The sequence below is a fragment of the Poecilia reticulata genome, chromosome 9, assembly GCF_904066995.2.
Source record: "Poecilia reticulata chromosome 9, P_reticulata-male-v2, whole genome shotgun sequence".
Classification (NCBI taxonomy): domain Eukaryota; kingdom Metazoa; phylum Chordata; class Actinopteri; order Cyprinodontiformes; family Poeciliidae; genus Poecilia; species Poecilia reticulata.
The window spans coordinates 11,889,538-11,910,641 of NC_088838.1; the positions used below are offsets into that span (position 1 = coordinate 11,889,538).

Here is a 21,104-nt window from a genome sequence, read left to right on the forward strand (position 1 = left end):
TCTACCGCCCACATGCATGCACCTTCCATCCACCTCCCAACAAAAGAGATTTTGGTGTGTAAATCAGCCCAAAATCCCTGTTTTGTCCTTCTTACTGTTCAGAGCTGACCTTTTAGAAAATGCAAGCTAGACCAGGACACATATATTGATATATATATAGATAGAGATAGATAGATACAGAAATTTTTAATTATTGTTCAGTTTTCAACAGAAACTAATTCTAAGATAGATTATCACACTAACTGCCTCCGTTTAAGTGTTTTCTTTTTCCAGGTCCCAGGTAAATAAGTTACTTGGCTACAGCTTCTGTCTTTGTTCTCTCAGTGTCTCTCCAGACTCGGCACCCTGCACATCCTGGGCTCACTTTGCTGACGGAAACCAGGAAGGTATCTTGGGTTCCCATGGTTGCCATTATGGCCATTTCTGGGACCAGGGCCTCTCGCTGAGAATTGTGGTTCTCTGTCACCAGCAGACAGAGAAGGGTTGCGCCCATGATACATCCTTTGATTTTTGTTGTCGATTTCTTCATCATCTGCAGAGAAAAAAATTAAAAAAACAAAGAATGTGCATATTATTTAGACAGATTTTAGGTTTTTGCAGGGTTATGCTAATTGAAGTGTAGGAAACAGTGTCATCCCACAACTAAATTAAACATAAGCCATTATTCTGCTGTTTAATTGCACCAGATGTGGAGAGTTATTAAATTGTTAGCTAAGTGCAACCCACTAGAGTTTTATTTTCACTTACTGGTTTTCTGTTGTAGTATTTCCGATTAATAATTAAATGTAGGGGTTGGTTCATATTTCAGAATATCGCTTCATTTAATTTCCTTCTGGGATCAATAAAGTTTGTTTTGAATTTGAATAATTACTCCATCTTTAAAGCCATCAAACAATGGCATTGTTGAGGCCTCCTTACTTCTCCAAACTGAAATGGTTAAAACTTCAGTTAAATCACTGACTGCTGAGTTTAACTCCACATAACCCCACCTCATAAGATCTGAACCATACATTTCTCTGAACCTGCATTCAAACCGAAGGTTACGCAACTAATTTGATAACACATTAAGACATTGGAACTAAGATGCTAGTTTACACATTGCATGAATTTTTACAGCTACTAAATCCGCTACCAAAACCACTTTCTGTGCATTTCTAAAGTACACAAAGTCGGTTTTTATTTTCCTGTTTAAAATATTCCCTCGTGATATTTCTGTCCATCTTGTCATGTTGATTTGGCGTTCTCACCCTCTCGTCTTTGAACTGAAGCATTGTTGTTCCTCTGATGCTCCGCAGTCTGAGATGCTGACTTTCTGGCTTCCTCCAGATCCATCTGAGCTTTGAGCGCAGCTTGTTTATTCTTTTTCTTGTTTTCTTCATTTTGCTTGGAAAATAGCGCTCAGTTAATTCAGACCATAAATGCTTTAGCTGCACATTCTACTACTGTATGCAGTACATGTGTGAAGCTACAGTTTAGCACAGCTCTGGGATTGATGCAGTTTGAGTTTTTACTCTGCTGCCCTCTGCTGGTGTGATCATTCTAATGCACTCAATACTGTTACAACGCCAATATACGGTGCTAGCTTCAGTGTTAGAAAAAAACGGTAAAACAAACATTAATATTGTAAGATTAAATCACATCTTTGGTGAATAAAATTACCTAATTCAGTCTCATTACTTGACTAAACTTAATTTCTATGCATTCAAAATGAAATCTAAACCATATGATGTGAGGAGAACAAAATGATCTACCATCTGGAGTTTCTTCTTCAGTTCCACGTTTGCTTCTTTGTAGCTTTTGGATGTGGACTGCAAGTAATAAATGGCCAATCTGAAAAATAAAACAGCAGTAGATCGTCAATGCTGAAGCACCAAAACATGTCCCAGTAGAAAAACGTCTGAACATTTTTAAAACTGAATTTACAGTTGCAGGAAAAAGACCAACTACAGTAATTCCTTTTTGCTTATGATTTTAAGCATTTCAGTGCAAAAGCAATAAAAAAATAAAAAAATGTAAAAAAAAGAATGAGAAAATGCTTTTTTACAACACAGTCTATGTGTGTTTTTGCGATTGTATGGATAATTTCGAAGTTCCTCTCTGAATTAGAGAAACTTCAAGAAAAAAATTATTCAAATTAATCATTAAAAGCTGAACAGTTTATATCACATTCATATCCGTGATGACTGTATTTACATTTCTGGTCTGTACTGTATAAACACTAAATTCGGATGGTGACTTACACCATGAGCAATATAAAGGGTAGCACTAGCCCAGGGTTGGATGCATAGCTGAACACTTTACTAAACCAGGCTGGGAAGTCGGACTCCAGCGTCTCTTGGATAACATCAAACATCCTGTTCTTGCCACTGTGAAGACATGACGGCAACTGAGAAAGAAACACAAGGAATTTCAGAAAGGACGCGGCAAACCCCTCAATCTTAATCGGTACCTGAAAGGTCCGCAGTCAAATGAAGGGGGGATGGTTACAATGGTGTAAATGGCCGGTAGAGTGGAAAGGAAGAGGATGACCAGCAACATGGCCATGTAGAAGTTGTTGGAGCCCGAGGCTTTAAAGACCCGTTCCTGTGGAACATTGCAGCACATCACAGCCCAGCACTGCAGGTACATGGACACATGGAGCCGCAGGAGGTTCAGAGCCGGCAGGCAGGGGGCATAGAAGGCACCCATCCTGCATGGGGAGGTAAGACCCAGTCATTTTTAGTTAGTTTTTTTTTTTTTATCGTCCTTCCTTATGTTTCTCACAGTACTAGACCAAATGAAGTCAGTGCTGCTGACAAATAAAACTGTTTCCTTCTCACCATATCATTCCTTGGTTGAAGATAAGCCCCAGGACATTTCCACTGACATCAAACTCAGAGTACGAAGGCTTTTAGAAGAGTCGGACACAACACAGTTATAGACTTGAAATAAAATGTAATTATATTTTATGAAAAAGTCGACTCACAAATCCAGCCTCCAGGTCCCAACACCAGCAGTGGTTCAGAAAACGAACGAGCACAGCTCTCAGGAAATCTCCAATCAGCAACGTAATGTAAGTCGTCATCGTGTCAGATATAATCAGGCGAACAAACTCCTGCATGACGGCGTAAACAAATGTAAAGCATATAATAATAATGCTTATCTTAAATGAGGGTTAATCAAAAAGTTAAATGTCCATATGTCTGTTTCAGCAGTCAACATTGATTAGTTTTCTTAAATGCAAACAATGTTAAAGAAATTCACACCATGTTAACTTTTTCATATCTCAAAACTTTAGAACCACAATTTTTGGTTATATAAAAATGAACTTAAAACATGTCAAATCCTTTAGTATTGTGCTTGTCTAAACTTGGTATCCTGAAAAGTAGCCAAAAGGTCCACATATGTGACAAAATTTTAAAAAGACTGCTACTGGAGAGCGCTACAACAGCCTTTAATATTTTTTGCAAATGTGCGTAAAATTTACAGTTTAATTCACGTAAACCATGATAAATAACTGTTAAATAAGTGTATTAAAAGTGGCTCTCCACTGGTGTATACACTGTAACTTAAAATCAGAACAAATGGTTGAACTAAACGAATAATCTTTGGAAGATTAATCTGTTAAGTATTATTAAAATTCTTGCTTTCTGATTTGTTTTTCATTTGTTCCAACATCCTTAAATAATGCCTGCCCACTTAATATAATAACAAGCTGGAGCAGCAACCATATCAGGCTTGCATAATAGTTCAAACACACACATGCAGTCTGACCTGCCCCACCATCGTCTCCCAGCAGGGCCCTCTTGGCACATCAGCAGGGTGGATGGTGATGGGCGGAGCAGTGCTGTTTTCTGATCCTGTGCCGTTATAAAGACTCGCTTCCCACATAGTAATGTTATACTTTACTACTTTCTCCTCTTTCCTCTGTGAAAGACATTCTGTGATGAATCATGTTGTACGAAAAACAATTTCATACGATCAGACTCACAGACCCTCACTTTAAGGTTGATCGCATCCATCAGTGCGATGATGAAGGTGTAGAGGTTCCCTAGGAAAAGGGCAAAGATGCGACCCAGCTGCCACTGCAAGGCGACACGGGGGTGGTAGTTCTCCAGAGTGCTGATGACGTCAAACAGCATGGGGCAAAACATTCCCAGTAACGACATGACCATATTCACCTGAGAGACCCAAAGACAGCCACAGAGAAAATCTTATCACACGTTTCCATCAAATTCTTCACTATGACTTAGTCTGTGTGTGGTAACTGTACCACTTCCTCTTTGGATAACACTGTGTTCAAATTGTAATGCAAGTTGCCTTTATAATACCTGTAAAGCAAATAAAATAGGCAAAAATATCGTTGCAGCTATTCAACTCGTTAGTGGATGAGCCTGACAAATATTAAGTTTATGCATAACACTAAAATCCTCTTGCTGCTTGATTTTCATTATTCTGTTAAGTTAGATCTCTTGATATGGCATCAACTACAGAATTAAATCAAATATTCAGCAGTGAGCTCACACTTATAAATAAAAAACAATAAAGAAATGTGTTTAAAAAAAAGAACAGTAGCCTGAGTCAAATTTTTCTAACACAATTTTCCTGCATTATTTGATCTAATCCAATTTCCTTATCTAGAAATGTTCTAAAATCTTCTAAAATCTAAATATTCTAAAATATTCTACTATAATAATCATTTCACACGCTATTTGTTCCCTTTTCACCTCATTTCTTTCCCACCAGGTGTGATTCTCCAGACCATCCAGAGCAAACTTCTGAGACCGACGCACCACAAAATAAATGAGGTATCCACTTCCTGCCAAGCAGCACAACACCAGGAAATTGGCCAGCACGCGCAGGAAACGAGTCAGGTGGATGTTGTCGTCCTTTCGGCTCTCTTGCTCCTCCAAGATTGCTTCCTACAGATGTCAGACAGCACAACCGACTAACTCTGCTGCGCCGTTTCATTTGTCGCTCCACTGGAAATTAGACGAAGAGCAGGGCTGACCTTAAAACTGGTGGTGATGGAGGCAAACTTGTTGTCTGCTGTCTCTGGGTTTCCTATCAGGTAATCCCAGCTTGTGAACATTTTCCAGCTGAAATTGAAGCTGTTATCATCTCCGATCCCTGACTCGTTTGCATTACGTGCCATCCTGCAGTCAGAAAGAATGCATTCTCTCTATGCAATCTTGTATAATGAAGACATAGTGTCATTCAACACCTGGGCAGAAAACGTACGTCCGTATGACAACCATATAGCTGTAAGCCACTGTGCCCACACCGACCAGGAAGTACGACAGCGGCATTCGAAACTTGAACCAGCCAATAGCACGCTGGTTGTTATAGTAACCATAGAAGAGGACCGAATACTGAGCGTAACCCTACGAGTGACATTAAAAAACATTAAAAAGGCAAATTAAACATCTTGTTTTAGGTGGAAGTAATCAATGTGTGTCAGATCTCTAAATGACCCCAAAGTCCCAAAGCACAGCAAAGTCCATGGCACCGGCTTCCTCAGCTCTGGGGACCGTTTTTCTCGGGATGCTGCCATAGGGTCTCCCCATTAATGCCTGTTAAAAAAAAAGTAAAGAGGAGAATGAGCCTTATTTGCAAAATGAAATATATCTAGAGAGCAATGAACAAAAAGAATCTACAGTTTAGGTTTCAAAACTGGAGTACCTCTGGTACCATAACCAGGCCGAAGGTCAAACCAAACAGGATCATGTTGATGCCGTACATCCACCGTAAGAAGATGAAGTACGAGGCAACTGAGGAGCCAAAATGACCTGAATGGCACAAAAGCTTTTCACATTTAGTCATCTTTCAACTACAAACATTATTTTCACCATATTGACTGGTGGACAAACATGAGTAAGAGCTTATTTGTGAATTGGAAAGAAAGCTACACATGGTTTCATAAGCTTTTTTTGACAGTCAAAAATGCACCACATACTATTTCATGTACTATTTTCCCCTTTTTAGAAGGAAGATCATGTATACTCAAAATGTGTCTGAATAGATGTTCTATTCAAATACATTTTAACATATGTCATATGTCTTCTTATTCATAACAAATGTTTGAAGGCAGCTTACTTTCAATCTCTTTTATTTTCATCTCCCATGGAATGCAGGCCGTTTTGAAGTTCTCAAAGTCTCTTTGAAACTTCATCCACTTCTAAAGATGCAATGATTACAAAATGGTGAAAATGTTTTTTTATTAATTCGATATTTCTTTCTGAATAAGTGAAAGTTGGTGTCTACTTGCCTTTGTCATCATGACCTTGTACGCATAGAGCTTCCTGCCTTTCCCTTTCCCCAAAGCTCCCTCATATTTCTCCACAAATAGCTGAGACTCTCTAAAAGTCAGTAAATAAATTATTGACAAGTTACTGTTTTAAGTCATTTCATACTTTTTTTTTTAAGTAATAAATTAAAGTGTACCGTAAAGTGACAAGTTTCTGTTTCATTGGCCAGGGCTTCCCCCTCAGACTTTGGATCAGCTTCTTCTTCTCATCCACTGCGTCCTTCAACTTCTCCAACTCTTCCGGTGACAGTAACTCAGGCCTCACCTCCCCATCATTATTGACCTCTTCCTCATCATCACCTTCCTCACTCGTCTCTGGCTCTGAACTAAATAATTTCAGAAGGCTCTGTTAACGAGTGACGAGACATTTTCCTTTAGAAGCAGGAGCGATCGCATCACATGAAGCATTACCTAGTTTCAACAACTTTTTTGCGCCTTTTCTTCTTCTTCTTCACTCCAAGTGCTTTTTCTTTTTCCTTAAGTTGATCTCCACTTTCTATTTTCTCCTCATTTTTGGCACATACAAGTTTCAGTTTTCCCTTTCCACTTCTTTCCTGAGCTTCTCCATCCTCCTTCCCCTCCAACTTTCTTGTTTTCTCATTTTTGATGTTCTTCTTTGATTTTGTTGACTTGGCCCTGGTTTGATCCCGCTCCCTTTCGTTCCCCTCATGTATGCTTGTTTCATGTTCAGCTCTTCTTCTTCGCCTCCTACTCCTCTCTCTTCTCTCTGTCTTGGATTGAGATTCCTCTCTTATTCCTTGCACCAATTTGGATGGTCTCTTTCTTCTCTGATTTTCCCTCTCGTTTTTTTGTCTGTCACCATTTCTTCTCTTCCCTTTGTGTTTTTCCCTTTCGTGATTTTCTTGAAAATCTTCATCACCTGGTGAGAAATGAGAGAGGCGAGGGAGGTGATTTTATGTTTCCTTGTTATGCTGTCCACCCAGATTCACCTGGTTTATGTTTTACATTTCCACAGTAGGATGATTTGGTGAGGTCTGGTCAAAACACAATTTCTGGATGTAAAGTTCTGCATGTCCAAATTATTTTCTTATTACAATAAAATAACTCCCAGATGTAAATAGTCTGAAATGTTTTTATTCACGACTGAGATTTTACGTATCGACTCACCTGCAAAATCCAGTTCAATGTCAGCTGTGGGAGAAAAACAATTCCAGACTAAAATTAGGACAACTGATAAAATGTATTCTACCATCAACGTATCTGCAGGTATATAAGTTGGAATGTTGGAAAAAACTAAAAAAGATTACAGATTAACTATGGGCAGATATGTTTTGCAAGCATAAGTGTCATGGTTTGTTATTATGTATTTAAAAAATAGAAAAAAAAGCCCTGATTCTACATTGTGAAAAATAAAAAGACTAATGGAACTAAAAATGTCCTTTTTAACCCTTGTGCGTGTGAGGACTGAGGCAAATGATACAAGTGATACGGGTGTGAGGTCAGTTGGACCCCATTTGTTAACACAAGGGTTAAAAGAAACTATGAATCTTGTGACTTTATAGACCAAAAATGTTACAAGAAATTCATAAGAAACACTTTGTTATGGACAAAAGGACTCTTTGTCTTTTCTCTATTTCTTTTATCTGGTCACACACACACGGCTACACAACCATGACATTTAAGACTGGTAACAGTCGAACAAAAACAAACACACTGATTAAATATTCAAGTTAAGAACTAAAACATAAGTCATTGTTTTTAAAGCCAAAAAATTTGCTGGAAATGGTGCTTATTGTAGATCTATAGACAGAATGATAATGATATCAATAATTACCTGGCCTCCACTATAGTGGACAGGTGATCAGTTGTAATTTTTCCAAATTCAAAGTTATTATTTGGAAATTACATCATTAGTTTTAGTCTTTAGGAGTTGCTTGATGTCACAATATTTTTTTTATGTGCAAGAATTTTCTACAGTAAAGGAGGGACTGGATATTCCTGAGTTGGTCAGCATGCGTTTTCATCCGTCTGCCATATTGGATTTAAATTTTCTTGCACTTGCAGTGGAGGGCCAGTAGTTGGCAGTGTATTGTATTATACACCAGTGTTCACTTTAGTGGTCTGTGTGCTTTTACAACATAGAAACAGACAAAAAATGACTTTTAGTTGGCTGTCCACTGTCTGCTATGCATGAAATGGGTCATATATATAATGCTTAATCCGAGGTGCCAACAGGGCGTTGTGAAAATAAAATCATAAATAAAGTCATAAAATATATTTGGAGACCCGATTGTGCAGAAGTTTGTGAAGTCAAGATCCTACCTGTGAGACACAGAGTGAACTTAGTTCCTGTAAGTTTTTGTCAGACAAAATGTGCAAGTTCAGGACATATTTGAAATATTTTTAAAACAAAATATTTAAATGATTTCATGTGGCATATTGTAATGAATCCTACAGTAAAACAAATTAAAGGTTTGTATACATCCTATGCTTAATTCTCATTCATGCAGCAGCCCACTGCAGGTCAAGGACTAGTACAATATGGTCAAGATTATGTTAATATAAAATTAAATGTATGAAACTGTAACGTATGTTACAGGATCCTAAGCAACTGATTTAATATCAGTAAAATCAGTTCATGCAAAGCTTTGACAAAGAAAGTCCTGTTTTAAATTTAGATTTCTGGCTTGAGTGAGAACTTCGACTGACTGATCTGAAATTGTCATATAAAATATGTCTGCTGTCTTACCTCTACAGGCCATAGCAGTCTGCCACAAGCACAAGACTTTATCCAAGAACAATACTAGAGTATTGGGATCTTATTGAGTTTTAGCAATGCAATCATCAAAAAGCTGCTTGCTGGAAATCTGGCAGTAGGTGCTTCAGTGAAGGAGAATCAGTCTCAGGTTTTGTCAAGTTGAGCTTATCAAATATTTTCATCATTCTTAAAAGACATGAATTTTAGACACTGGTAACTCTGCTGTGTTTTATCATTTTAATCGGCCAAATTTAAAGGAATCCTTCAAATCCTCAGCTCACTTTGTTCTTTTGTCATGAAAACATTTGGACTGAAACTGACTGACTGAGCAGCCAGGAATAAAAACTGTTAGACGTACAGAGAGCCTGGAGAGCCGTGGATCAGATGTTAGGGGCGGCCCAGTCATCCTGTCAGAGATCAGTGTCCGTCCGTCCTGTGAATGGACAGATCACTGTCTGTCCTGTGATTGATGGCTTCCTGTCCAGCAGGAAGTTGTGAACAGAATTTAAAAGCTGCTGCGGGACTGCAGACATTCACAGGAAAGCCATTGCTGGACCAGAAATGGCTTTGCTGCTGCTGCTGGGGCTGGGTGAGTCGGACACACTGGAGACACTGGACACACTGGAGACATGTTCACTGGCTCTGAATGCTATGAATTATGTTGATCCATTTTTTTTTTCATTACAAAGCTGTTGTGTTGGTTTCTTATTTTTATTGTGTGGATTTAATTTGCTATAAACAGCAACTTTCTTCTTCAGGTGTTGCAGTGAGCTCAGAGTCTCTGCAGAAGAGAATCATTGGAGGTCAGAAGTGCAGAGACGATGAGCGACACTATCATGTGGAAGTCTCTTGCCATAAAGGAACTTTAGTGAAATTCTGTGGAGGATCTCTGATCAGCGATCAGTGGGTTCTGACTGCAGCTCACTGCTGGACGTCAGAGCCAGGATGGTGAGTCAGGAAACGTTTTACTGAAAAATCACCAATAACTGATTGTTTCTTCAGTAATTGTGTCTTTTTTTGCCTAGGGTTAATAGGGTACATCTCACAGTTCATCCTTGACGTGGTAGAAAGTTTACTTATCTAATGACTCACTGTGAGGTTTATAGAGACAGCAACAGTCGTGAACATGACATCATGCTCCTGAAGCTGCCAGCAAAGATAACAACAATCTGACCAATTAAACTGCCCGACTGTCCAGATACTCTCCTATTGTAAGTTTTATCTTAAATTTCAAAACTTGGTTCTTGATCTGCAAGATGAGGCAAAATTCATCCAGGAAAATGTTTGAGCTCTGGTCTCCGAGAGTTAGTTGTTTTTCTTAATGCAACTTATTTTCAGTTTTGTTTTTCTTGTCTTTCGGCAACACCAAGGTTCAGATTGCAGGTTATGGATTCACAGGAGTTGGCAATTTTAACAAGAAAAGTGAGATGAATGTTCATGTTTCTCATTGTTTTTGTTATTACATTAAAATGATTCAGATGATTCAAATCAGCTTTTAGACTCTCTACTGAAGCTGAACTTAGAAACTTGTTGAAGTTTTGGTCATCAAAATCTCTCTGAGATAAACTGCTTAAAGCTGAAATAGAACATATTAACAAGCACACACTATAGGTCCCTCCCCTGTAAAGTGAGCAGTGTGTACATGAGCGTTGATTGACAGCGCTAAGACCCTCCTCTCGACTCTGATTGGTTGTTTTTGACCTGTTGCGGTGCATTTCTGCAGATAGCTGGAAAAAAATGGAGGAGGTGGAGGAAATCCAGCTTTTCATAGATTATCTGTCTCATATTAACCATGAGGACATAGTGACAGTTTTGATACAAATGTAAAAATATCGATCTTAAACAAGTAACATGCTGCAATTTAATAACCACAGATAAGGTGATATGCTGAGCAAAATATGTCAACTCTTAAACAGACCTTACATGTTTATGCTGCTTTTCCTCTACAGTTGAACATCTTCCAGATGTCCTTCAGTGTGCAGAGTTAAAGATTGGAAAAGATACAGGCAAAATCCAACAGTGGTACAGTGTGAGAAGCTCTAAGAAGGACATGTCTCGCGTACGTCAGTCTTTAAACAATTTTCTGCACAAAATTTAGACATTGTTTCTATTTTACCAGATAATCACAGCAGCAAAACAACAAAAATCTTTGTGTTTATGACAGGGTGATTCTGGTGGAGGATTTGTGTTCAACAACAGGTTGTATGGCGTTTGTTCCTTCTCTGGAGATCCATGGCATGCATTCAGTGCACCAAGTGCTTTCATGGATGTCTGTGCCTACAAGCAGTGGATATATTACACAATTAATAACCAAAAACCCTAGGCTGCTAGGTGTCTGTATTGTGGCGAAATGTTCACAAAGTTCAAGTTAATCTTTAAATTTCAGTTGATTCATTTTCTGATTTACATTTGCTGAATTATTTGGGGATTTAAGTTGTTGTGTACAAGTTCATCTGTGATAATATCTTATTTCTCAATAGGTAAAGCCGTTTGTAATAATCAGTAATAATATTCACTGTCACATGACTAGGAAATAAATGGCTGTTATCTGATCAGATTGTCTCTCTTATGCTTGTAAGTAAAGAAAATAATTTTTAAAATATTGACTTTAAAGGCTGTTAAACAAACTTATAATCCAGAAAAACTACTTCCAGAACAGGAACATTAAAAATGTGAACACATTTAGAAAGTTCAGAGAATGTTTACTTACTTATCCTTATCTAGCAACCCAGAACAGGGATTAGAACAGATGATACTTCTTTATTTGTTCTTCTTTTACTCTTTTCTTTGGTTTGTTATTAGGCCCAAGCAGCGCAAGCGCTGCAAAGGCCTATTGTAATCATAGATGCTTAAAAAACAACTTCTGTTTTTCAAAAGACGTTATTTAAAACTGGAGTTATTTGACAGCTCAACGTTTTTTAAAAAGTTGTACAATAAATATAGCAAACTTCTATGCAAAATATAGTAAAAACATTTGCTATATCTGGCTACAGCCACAAAATTTATAGAAATAATGCACATAACTGTAGTCATATGATATCAGTGCTTTATAACTAGCCCCTCGCTTCTTGAATGACATTAGCTTTATTAAATCCAGTCTATTTTTTATATTGCGGATGCCACACTGACCCCTTTGACTGGCTGAGCCAAACCTTATTGTGCACATGGGACTATTGTACTGTTGTAAATAGGGATAAAAAGGAAAACAAAGAGGACCACTGACAGACTGAACAGATATTTATGTAGTTGGTCTTTTGATGTGTGTCCTTAGTGTAACCGGAGTGGGCAGCACACGGGTCATTACGGTCAGGTGCAGCCGAGGGGCACAAAGGACTCAAACAATAGCCTGGTGAAGTAGAGAGGGGGAGGCTCAGCCTACGAGGATAAGAGAGCAGGGACCATCTCCAAAAAAAGGAAAATGGGCTTAGTCAGGAGGAAACAACGTACAATGGCTTGTAAAAGGTTTTTTTGTCTGGCTACAGCCACAAAATTCAATGTACTTCACTGGGTTTTTGGGTAAAAGACCAACATTAAGTAGAGCATATTTGTGAAGTGAAGGGAAAATCATACTTTTTTTTCAAAATTGTTTACAAATAAAGGTCTGAAAACTGTGGAGTCCAAACATTCAACATCTCATATTCAATATCTCTATCTCAGTATTCTAGATGCAGTATAAAAAAGGCTTTCTGTGATGCCCTTAGTTAGAGAATATTAGTGAACAAGTGTCAGGAAAGACCAAGGAACACAACAGACAGGTCAAAGAAAAAGTTGTGGGAAAGTTTAAAGCAGGGCTGCATTGTAAAACAACATCCCGAGCTTTCAGTACTGTTATCTCCACCAATTAAAAATAGAAGGAGTATGGCACAACTGCAAACTTCCCAAGATATGGCCAATCAGCAATTCACCATGCACTCCACCATCTGGCTTTTATGGGAGACAAGCAAGAGAATGTCAATATTCAAACAAAGTCAAAAGAAGAGAGCTTGTAATTTTTGACACAGGACATATAAGGACTGGTAGAGACCAAGCCTAAAATTTCTCACCTGCACACAAAACGATATAGATAATACTAAAGTGGGTAAAGCATCTTACCCTGCTTGTATAACAAAAATCTAAGCTAATTTACGACAAACCCAATAAATCCTGAGTTGTACTGTATTAGAAAAGCAGAGCAGCGATGCCTATCCAGTAACGTGAACATGGTCAGTATCTTACTGTCGTTCTCTGAGGTGATCAGGGTATCTCCAGGCATCTTCCTCTCATGGTCCTGTGTCTTCTAGAAAAGGCAACATCGGGAGGTGATGTGAACTGCAAAACAAACAAAGCTGCAGGGTTTAATACTTCCTCACTGCTGCTGTACCCTTCTACATCACAAGAGGGGAACCCTCTTCAAGCTCATGTACCGCTTTGGGGATGAAGGGTGTGGGTGCAGGTCCAGGTTTACGTCTTTGTGCATGTGCACTGCTGGTTTGGCACATGATGGGTAACTTGCCTGAGAAGTTTACTTTTTCCTCACCACCCATCGACCCGAGGCAGGAACAATGATGAGCTGGAAACTCTAGAGCCAAGCAATTTCACTAACAATCAATTATTCAAAACTGTTATGACTGCCTTTTATGCAGCTGTGTGTGGATTTGAAAGATTATGCACCACGTGTCAGTGAGAGAGAGAGTTCGAGGTCTATGAATGGGGATGGCAAGACAAAAACCTGGAGGTTAAAGGCAGGCCAGGTAAAAGTGAGGATGAAGGCTCTTTGTACAAGTGTTCATTGTTCTACATTAGACGTGTCAGGGTTCAACAAGAAGTAAATCAGTGTTAGTTTTCCACACACTTATAGAAGTTTTGTCTCATTTGACCATAACATTTCTTTACTACATTTATAACTGATAGGTGGTCCATTCATTTTCTGTTCACCCTTGTCCCTAGTGGGGTCAGGAGGGGTGCTGGTGCCTATCTCCATCAAACATTTCAGGTGAGAGGAGGGGTACACCCTGGACAGGTCACCAGGCAACACAGAGACAGGCAGGACAAACAACCATGCACACACACACACACACACACACACCTTAGGAGAATTTAGAGAGACCAAGACCATGGGCTGGGAATCGAACCCAGGGACCTTCTTGCTGCAAGGCAACAATGCTACCAACTGCACCACTGTGCAGCCCATGGATGGTCATATTGACAAATTCTTTCGCCCAAGTCATGTATCTCTGCAGCTTCTCAGGAGTTATAATGGACGTCTTGGCTCCTTCTTTGATTAAGGTTCTCCTCAGCGATGGTGGTAGGAGTTTGTCCTGTAAATGTCCTGGATTTGATAGAGCGCTATACAAGCAGAGGTCATTTACCGTTTGCTCAGTCGGTCACATTAAGTTGACGACAACCGAATCAAAGTGCTTTATTGATGAAAAGGAATGCAAGAACTAAAAGAAAACTTTATTAAAAGATGATAAATAACTAAATGTATCATTTAGTCTACCAGATAAACTTCTGTGGGCCAAAGTGGTTGATCCATCAGAGTCATCTGAATGTGACTCAGATCCTACAGGAAAAAAAGAAGAAGAATAAGACTCCAGACTAACATTGTTTTGGTTTCATTTGCTTTATTTTTCTAGTCAAAGTGTTTTGATTACTTTGAGTGTAACGCTAGCCAATAGTTTTGCACTACTGTTTATTTCACAGAGCGTTGCTCGTTATATGGCTGTCCATTTAAAACCTTATCTGAAACAATAACTTTTGGAATGTATTACAGTGTTAACCTGAAAAAATATAAAAGCAACCATTTTAAGAGTTACGTTTTTTAATTCAAAATGTCATGTGTTTGAAAGTAGTGATGTTAGTGCTAGCAAAATCCTGTAGGAGGTGGTATTGCTCCAAACTGAAAACTTTCTAGTAGCAGGAAATGATAAGTGTGCCTTCTCAAACATAGTTTTAGTCGTTTACATGCTTCTTGTTTTGTATGCGCTAATAATCTGGAGTTTGCCTTTTTGAATTTAAGAGCCCAAAGCCGAGTGTGTGTGTGTTTGGGTGAAAGACTTTTTGCAAATTGTTCAGTTTTTCAATGCTAAAGTTAGCCTCGTCTACCTACGCAGGTCACAAGGGAGGAGAAAAGGGTCAGTGAGGCCATTTGAGTAGACAGTGGAGTTAAAACAAACTACAGGTTAAATAATGTAAAATAAAACATCACTGAAGCACAACTATAGTCAGTGTCCTCATAAGGGATACTGAAATAATAATTTAACACTGAAACTGGACACCAACGTAATTAAATACACAAAATTTATGTTCTGTGTGCAAATGATTTGGTTTAATAATTCTGGTATTAATGCTTTGTTACCATATTTCTGCCTCTGGCATGTAAGAATGTATTTTTCTTTTAGAAACTGGTCATTTCTGAAACCAGTTAGTCCAAGTATTCATCATAATGATCCGTCCTACTTCAAACCAGCTTCCACCACAGAAAGTGTTTGCTTAAAATGGAAATTTTGAAGGCTCCCATTTCACCACAACCACTTGGTGAACTGTTTTTTTGTTTTGCTTTGTTTATTGTTATTTTGAACATATTCTCATTTCAAACTTGCTTTGATGATTTGAATATATTCTTGCAGTGTAATAAGGCGTAGCATAACGGTCCCTGACACTTGTAACTAATGTTTTATTTATACCAGATCAGGTTTAAGCTCAAATAATCCAGTATTCTTTAAAAAAGAGAAGTGATTCAGTTTCAGATTACCCTGCACCTCTATTTAATTGTTCTCCTATTTTGTTTGTTTCACTTCTTAAAGCTCTGCCTATCCCAGACTGTAAATGGTCTCTTGATTTCAATAAGACAAATTATACATTTTAGTAACGTATATAATTACTTCAATCTTAATCATCATTCTGTAATCTTTAAACTCACCCTTCAAAATACAGTTTTGTAGAAAAAGATTTTTTATTTTCTTTATTTTTTTTACTTTTTTTATTTTTATTAGACTTGGTCTCAATTTAATGTTATTTTCAAAGGGTCTTTTTCTTCGCACCCAGAGTGAAGTCACATATTTCACAAACTAAAACTCATGTTGTATAGCTTCACTAAACAGAGAGTGAAATATTTAATTCTTTCATTTTTCTTAATGTTGATGATTGTGGTATAAATACATGACGAGAACCCAAAATTCAGAGTTTCAGAAAATGTTATTGCTGTGCTACAACATATTCATCGGAGGCTTAGTGAAAGGAAAAGGTGTACCTTTAGTTAACTATTTACAGTTTATGCAACATATATAAGAGCAAACTTGGCAGCAAAGCTCATGCACTTACCAACCTAAAAAACCTGTATATTTTCGTTCTACTAAAAACATTATGGCTACCAGCTGCAACTAATGGATTTCTCAGCATAGCCTGAACAAATCTATCAAATCTGTCTAGTTTTCAGGCGGTGCGGTTTGTTGAATTTATTTTGTTTGGTTTGTGAAAAATGAACATTTTTATCGAACAGTCATATGAAACAGATATTGCGTTCAATAAAAAGTGGGTTAAATCTCAGAACTAACGCAACTACAGGTCGCTAAATGACTTAAGATCCTTTTCTTTGGACAGTCATGCTGCCGATTCTTGTTGTGAGGCTCACTGTGCAGCCTGGTGGTCTATTGGTGTCATTATACTGTCAGAACAGTAAATAATAGAGAAGCATATTGGTGAGTTATAGTAGCTCAAGTTGATATTTCTTTTCAGCAAATATAACATTTGTTCAACCTAACAGCTGTCAGTATGAAGATATTAGGCAGTGAGTCATCAGCCTAACAGCAATGTCTAACAGATGAACCGACTGTTGCCAGGCTCTCTGCTCACAACAAGAGTGACAGGAAAAGCTCGAGGCACAGGGAGAAAGGCTTTTTTATGAGGTCATCAGACCTCGGTTTAAATTCATGGGAGAACTTAATATAAATGCTTTATCATGCTATAAAATCACATCGAGTCAATTGTTACCTCGCAAAGTTAATGATTCCATCCTTGTGGCAGGAGTAGGAATGATTAGAATAAAGGTTTGTTTCTAATGTACAGTGCAAGAATACTCCTATTCCTTCAATCTTCCATGTGTGTTGCATTACAACCAGTGTTTTTGTGTGATTTTATGAAAGAACAGCAAGAAGAGAATGATTGTGAACAGGGAAATAATATACATGGTTTTCAGAAATGAAAATCAGAAAAGTTCGGACTGATCCCTCAACTTCAGTTTTTAAGTATTTCCGTAAATTCACATTTGGATTTAGGTCTAGACTGCTCCAACACATGAATATGGTTTAATCTGAACGATTCAATTTTTGCTCTGGTCAAATATTTAAGGACTTTCACACACTGAAAGGCATACACCTTCACTCCAGTCTCAAGTCCTTTGCAGCCTCTAACATGTTTTCTTCCAAGATTGCCCTGGGCTTAGCTCCATCCATCTTCCCGTCAGTTCTGATGAACTCACCTGTCACAGCTGATGAAAAACAACCACTATATTTTGTGGTGCAAACAATGCATTTAAGGTGATGTGCAGAGTTATTATTAGACCAGAAAAATCATTTTTGGATTTTGTTTTTTATTGTATTCACTGCATGGCTTTTGGCAAACATCAATTTGATTTTTTTTTCTCACTAGTTATCCAAATATGGATAACCAGTTGGTTGCAATTGGTTTTATGTAGGAGAATCAATCCCAATGAAGTACCTTGAAGTTTATTGTTGTAACATGACAAAATGAAAAAAGGTTAATCGGGTGTGAATCCTTGTGCAAGGTGATGTGTATATATATATATTTTTTTTTTTTTTTTTTGGTGTAGCAGAACATAAACACAAAAGAAATGTCTGTTTGAAATATTTTGTATTTCAAACAATACCAGTGTTTCTCTAACCTGAACAAAACAACCTGGAACTTTAAGATTAACGCCTCCCCGGTTAAAAAACTTGATGGTAAACATAAAGCGGCAGGGAGCCAGGCCCAGAGGGTTAAACCTGCCTTGTTTTTGTTCGAGAAAGAAAGAGAGTAAGAGAAGAGCCCAAGCTAATCCAGGTGTGACTCAGACTGTACCACATTTTTTTGCCATCGGCACAAATATGAGACAATGATCACCTGGCAGATACTTGTATTCAAGCACAATGAATGATAGTTTCAGCGCCATACAGGTTTTTCTGTACCTTCAGGACCTACTGGGATGACAGATTGCTTTAGTGCAGCAGCTAAACTAGTTTTAAAATGTCGGGGAGAAAAGAAAAACAGAGCCGCATTCAGTTCCACCAGTATTCATGCCTCTAATGTGAAACCCACTTTGATCTTTCCCGAGCTTCCCCATAATTAAGAAGTCCCTCTTCCTGTTTCAGCTTTCTCGTGCCTGAAAGAAGCATTCACACCAACTGAAACTTTTCACATTTTCTCCATTTACACCAAATGTCAAAACTCGGTGTATTCCACTAGAGATGTATTTTATTGAGCAACACAAAGTAGAGTGAAATTTTGATGAACAAAGAACATGTTTTTTTTTGTTTTTCATAAAAATCTGATAAGTGTTCATTTGTGTCAGTCAATAAGTCAACCAATCATTCCTTAATTTTAAAGCACTCTTGTATGTGTATACAAAGGGTCTTACATATGATTAAAAACTGGAAAACAAACAATAATAAACAAACAAATAGGAAAGGATGAGCTAACCAAAGGCTATGCACAGAAAATAAAATAAATGTGTGCATAAATATGTAAAGCAGACAGAGTGGACGCTGGTTTGGAGGACTAAACAAACACTAAGCAAATTGTTAGGAAGCATTGATGCAAAATTAATCAATAAAGCAAGATCTACATTTGTAAAGGTTAGTTTCCTGATTGTGTTTCCCAGCATCAGTATGCATAATTTATGAAGTTTATGTTTTAAGATGGATCGTTGTGGAGAGCAGAACTCAGTTTGTAACTTTAAGACTTGAGGTTTTTCATGCCGACAAAAAATTCACTGCATTACAAATGATCTGAACGCCTTAAAAACTGTTCTAGAGATGCCCGACGTTTGTAGTTGTAACTCAACAATGTGAAAAGTTAAAAGCCACTGTGGCCAGGATGTGAGCAACAAAGGAAATTCAAGCTTTCAAAACCGACAAACCAAAGGGGAACCTCTGAGAAATGGATAGCTCACATAAAATGATGCAAAAAAAGGAAGTGCATTGCTTAGGTTATTTGTTTCTCAGCCACAATGTCTCGGTGTGACTAAAAGACAGCATGGCGAGCATGCATGAGTAAAAACCACGTCATCCAGAGGGGAGGCAGATCCCGCAAAGTCGCTGGGTGTTTTTAGGGCAGGACTTGGCGTCAGAAACTGACAGATTAAAGGGAGGAGGGGGGGCGTGGCTTGTCCCTGCAGTCAGAGAAGCACGTGGCCATACCCGTTTGCACGAGGGAGCAGCAACAAAGACCAGCCAGTCTGTGGAGGGGAACGGAGCAGAGCTCAGGACATCTGCTGCACACACATGCACACGCTCTTACTTTCACATGCTCGCTCACATGCACGGGGAGGTGGGGGGGATTTATCATGACTCACAGGCGTGCACTCATTCACAGAGTGTCAGATGTCAGCTGGAACAAGACAGACCCACATGGATCAGCTTGTAAAGGGAAACAGAAACAATTTTTTTCCCCCCAAGTCTGCTGCATGTACATGCAACGCCTGCAGGCTTCCGCCTCAGTCTTTTTTTTTTTTTTTTTTAAGAGGAACCACAAATTGCTTAAAATACCCATAAAGGAGGCTTGCAAACAGGTTGTGAAGGTTGAGGAAATAATAAAAAAAAATATTTCAATGGGGGAAGTTATTCCAGAGCTCCTTCCTGGTCAGAAGAATGATAGTCATGAGAGAGATGCAGGAAGTCAAAAAGAGTAAAACAGAAAGTAATTTTAAAAAATGTACTCTCTTTTGATCCAATTATTCTTTGTTTCTGTGAATGTCGAGATTGTATTTCTCTAAAACCCTTCAGCAAAAATTATAGTAACAGCATAAGTGGGCCATGATTCCCCACATCTCATAATGTTCTTTGAGCACCTTCTCCTTTTTGTTGTTTACTAAATTTAGCACACACTCAAACACAAACAAGAAGAAGTGCTTCTTTGCAAGATATGAGTGTAGAAAGAGCAGGAAACAGATTTAAAGTCATCTTCTTTGTCAAAAAAAAAAACAAACTTTGCTGCAGAAGTTATCAAACCCCAGGCACGGCCTCACCAAACAGATAAGCTGCCACAAGTAGCTGCTTTTATCAACAATGTCTCACCCAGCAGACCCCAGACACAAGCAAACTGAGGCTCTGTCTGTGCATGTGTGTGTTGGCTGGGCCAATATCTGCCTAGTAACTACAAACAGGCTGCTCCAGATTCACATAAGTAATCCTCAGAGCCTCTTACACACACACACACACACGCATGCAGACATAACACACGCCCACACAGAAAGATGGCTGTAAATCGTACAATCTGTCGTCATGGCAACATTGTCACTTTCAGTCTCTCACGTGCATCCGTCATGGTCGGGGAAGAGAAACGGATGAACACCTACATCCTACAAACAGGCGGCGATCCAGAGGCCGAGCTACGACACGAGGGGGATGGGTGACGATACCCGACGCTGAACACCTCCCAGTCTCTCCTCGGCTGCACACTCCACACCCACCCTCTTCCTCCCAGTGAAACCCATGAACCTTCACATACTAACCACACACATGCTCCTTCTTTTCTCCTCTGTTAACACAACACTCTGACACAAAGAGCTCAGTGTAATACACACACAAGGTTCCCTTTCCTTGCCCCCTTCCAGCCCCTCGCTGAATGAGTTTCACTTATGCACATGCAAAAAAAAGCTTTTAAGCTAAAACCACTTATACTGCTTTTTGGAAATCAACTGGTTTGACTGGTGGTAAGCACAGTGCAGTTGTTGCTTTTACATCTTTACAGTGAGTTTTGGCTTTCTAATCAGTGTTTCACTTCTCACTGATTATTTGTTTCACGATTGTAAGCAAATATGAAAAATTGGGAACATTTCACTGGAAAAGCAAACAAAACACATCAACATAATGTGGTATAATAAACAAAAAAGTATATTTGTGA

General features: G+C 38.5%; 1 protein-coding gene across 5 annotated transcripts in view; it reads right to left on the reverse strand.

The window, feature by feature from the left end:
* Positions 1 to 320: 320 nt before the first annotated feature.
* Positions 321 to 21,104, reverse strand: part of tmc1 (transmembrane channel-like 1) — a 36,554-nt gene continuing 15,770 nt past the window's right edge. For 2 of the 5 annotated variants that reach the window (XM_081610545.1, XM_008419117.3), the window contains exons 2-21: positions 13,221 to 13,313; positions 7,415 to 7,438; positions 6,698 to 7,166; positions 6,424 to 6,612; positions 6,248 to 6,338; positions 6,076 to 6,157; positions 5,662 to 5,768; positions 5,454 to 5,552; positions 5,221 to 5,363; positions 4,991 to 5,135; positions 4,707 to 4,901; positions 3,981 to 4,160; positions 3,754 to 3,906; positions 2,966 to 3,094; positions 2,820 to 2,887; positions 2,450 to 2,689; positions 2,241 to 2,366; positions 1,752 to 1,830; positions 1,248 to 1,383; positions 321 to 532 (exon numbers count right to left, since the gene is read on the reverse strand). In XM_081610545.1, coding sequence (XP_081466671.1) covers positions 321 to 532; positions 1,248 to 1,383; positions 1,752 to 1,830; positions 2,241 to 2,366; positions 2,450 to 2,689; positions 2,820 to 2,887; positions 2,966 to 3,094; positions 3,754 to 3,906; positions 3,981 to 4,160; positions 4,707 to 4,901; positions 4,991 to 5,135; positions 5,221 to 5,363; positions 5,454 to 5,552; positions 5,662 to 5,768; positions 6,076 to 6,157; positions 6,248 to 6,338; positions 6,424 to 6,612; positions 6,698 to 7,166; positions 7,415 to 7,438; positions 13,221 to 13,257 — 2,904 coding nt within the window. In that variant the 5' untranslated portion in view covers positions 13,258 to 13,313. Of the gene's footprint in view, positions 533 to 1,247; positions 1,384 to 1,751; positions 1,831 to 2,240; positions 2,387 to 2,449; positions 2,690 to 2,819; positions 2,888 to 2,965; positions 3,095 to 3,753; positions 3,907 to 3,980; positions 4,161 to 4,706; positions 4,902 to 4,990; positions 5,136 to 5,220; positions 5,364 to 5,453; positions 5,553 to 5,661; positions 5,769 to 6,075; positions 6,158 to 6,247; positions 6,339 to 6,423; positions 6,613 to 6,697; positions 7,167 to 7,414; positions 7,439 to 13,220; positions 13,314 to 13,408; positions 19,965 to 21,104 lie in introns of those variants that run through there. The other 3 variants (XM_081610546.1, XM_008419121.3, XR_014088874.1) reach the window with 3 other exon arrangements.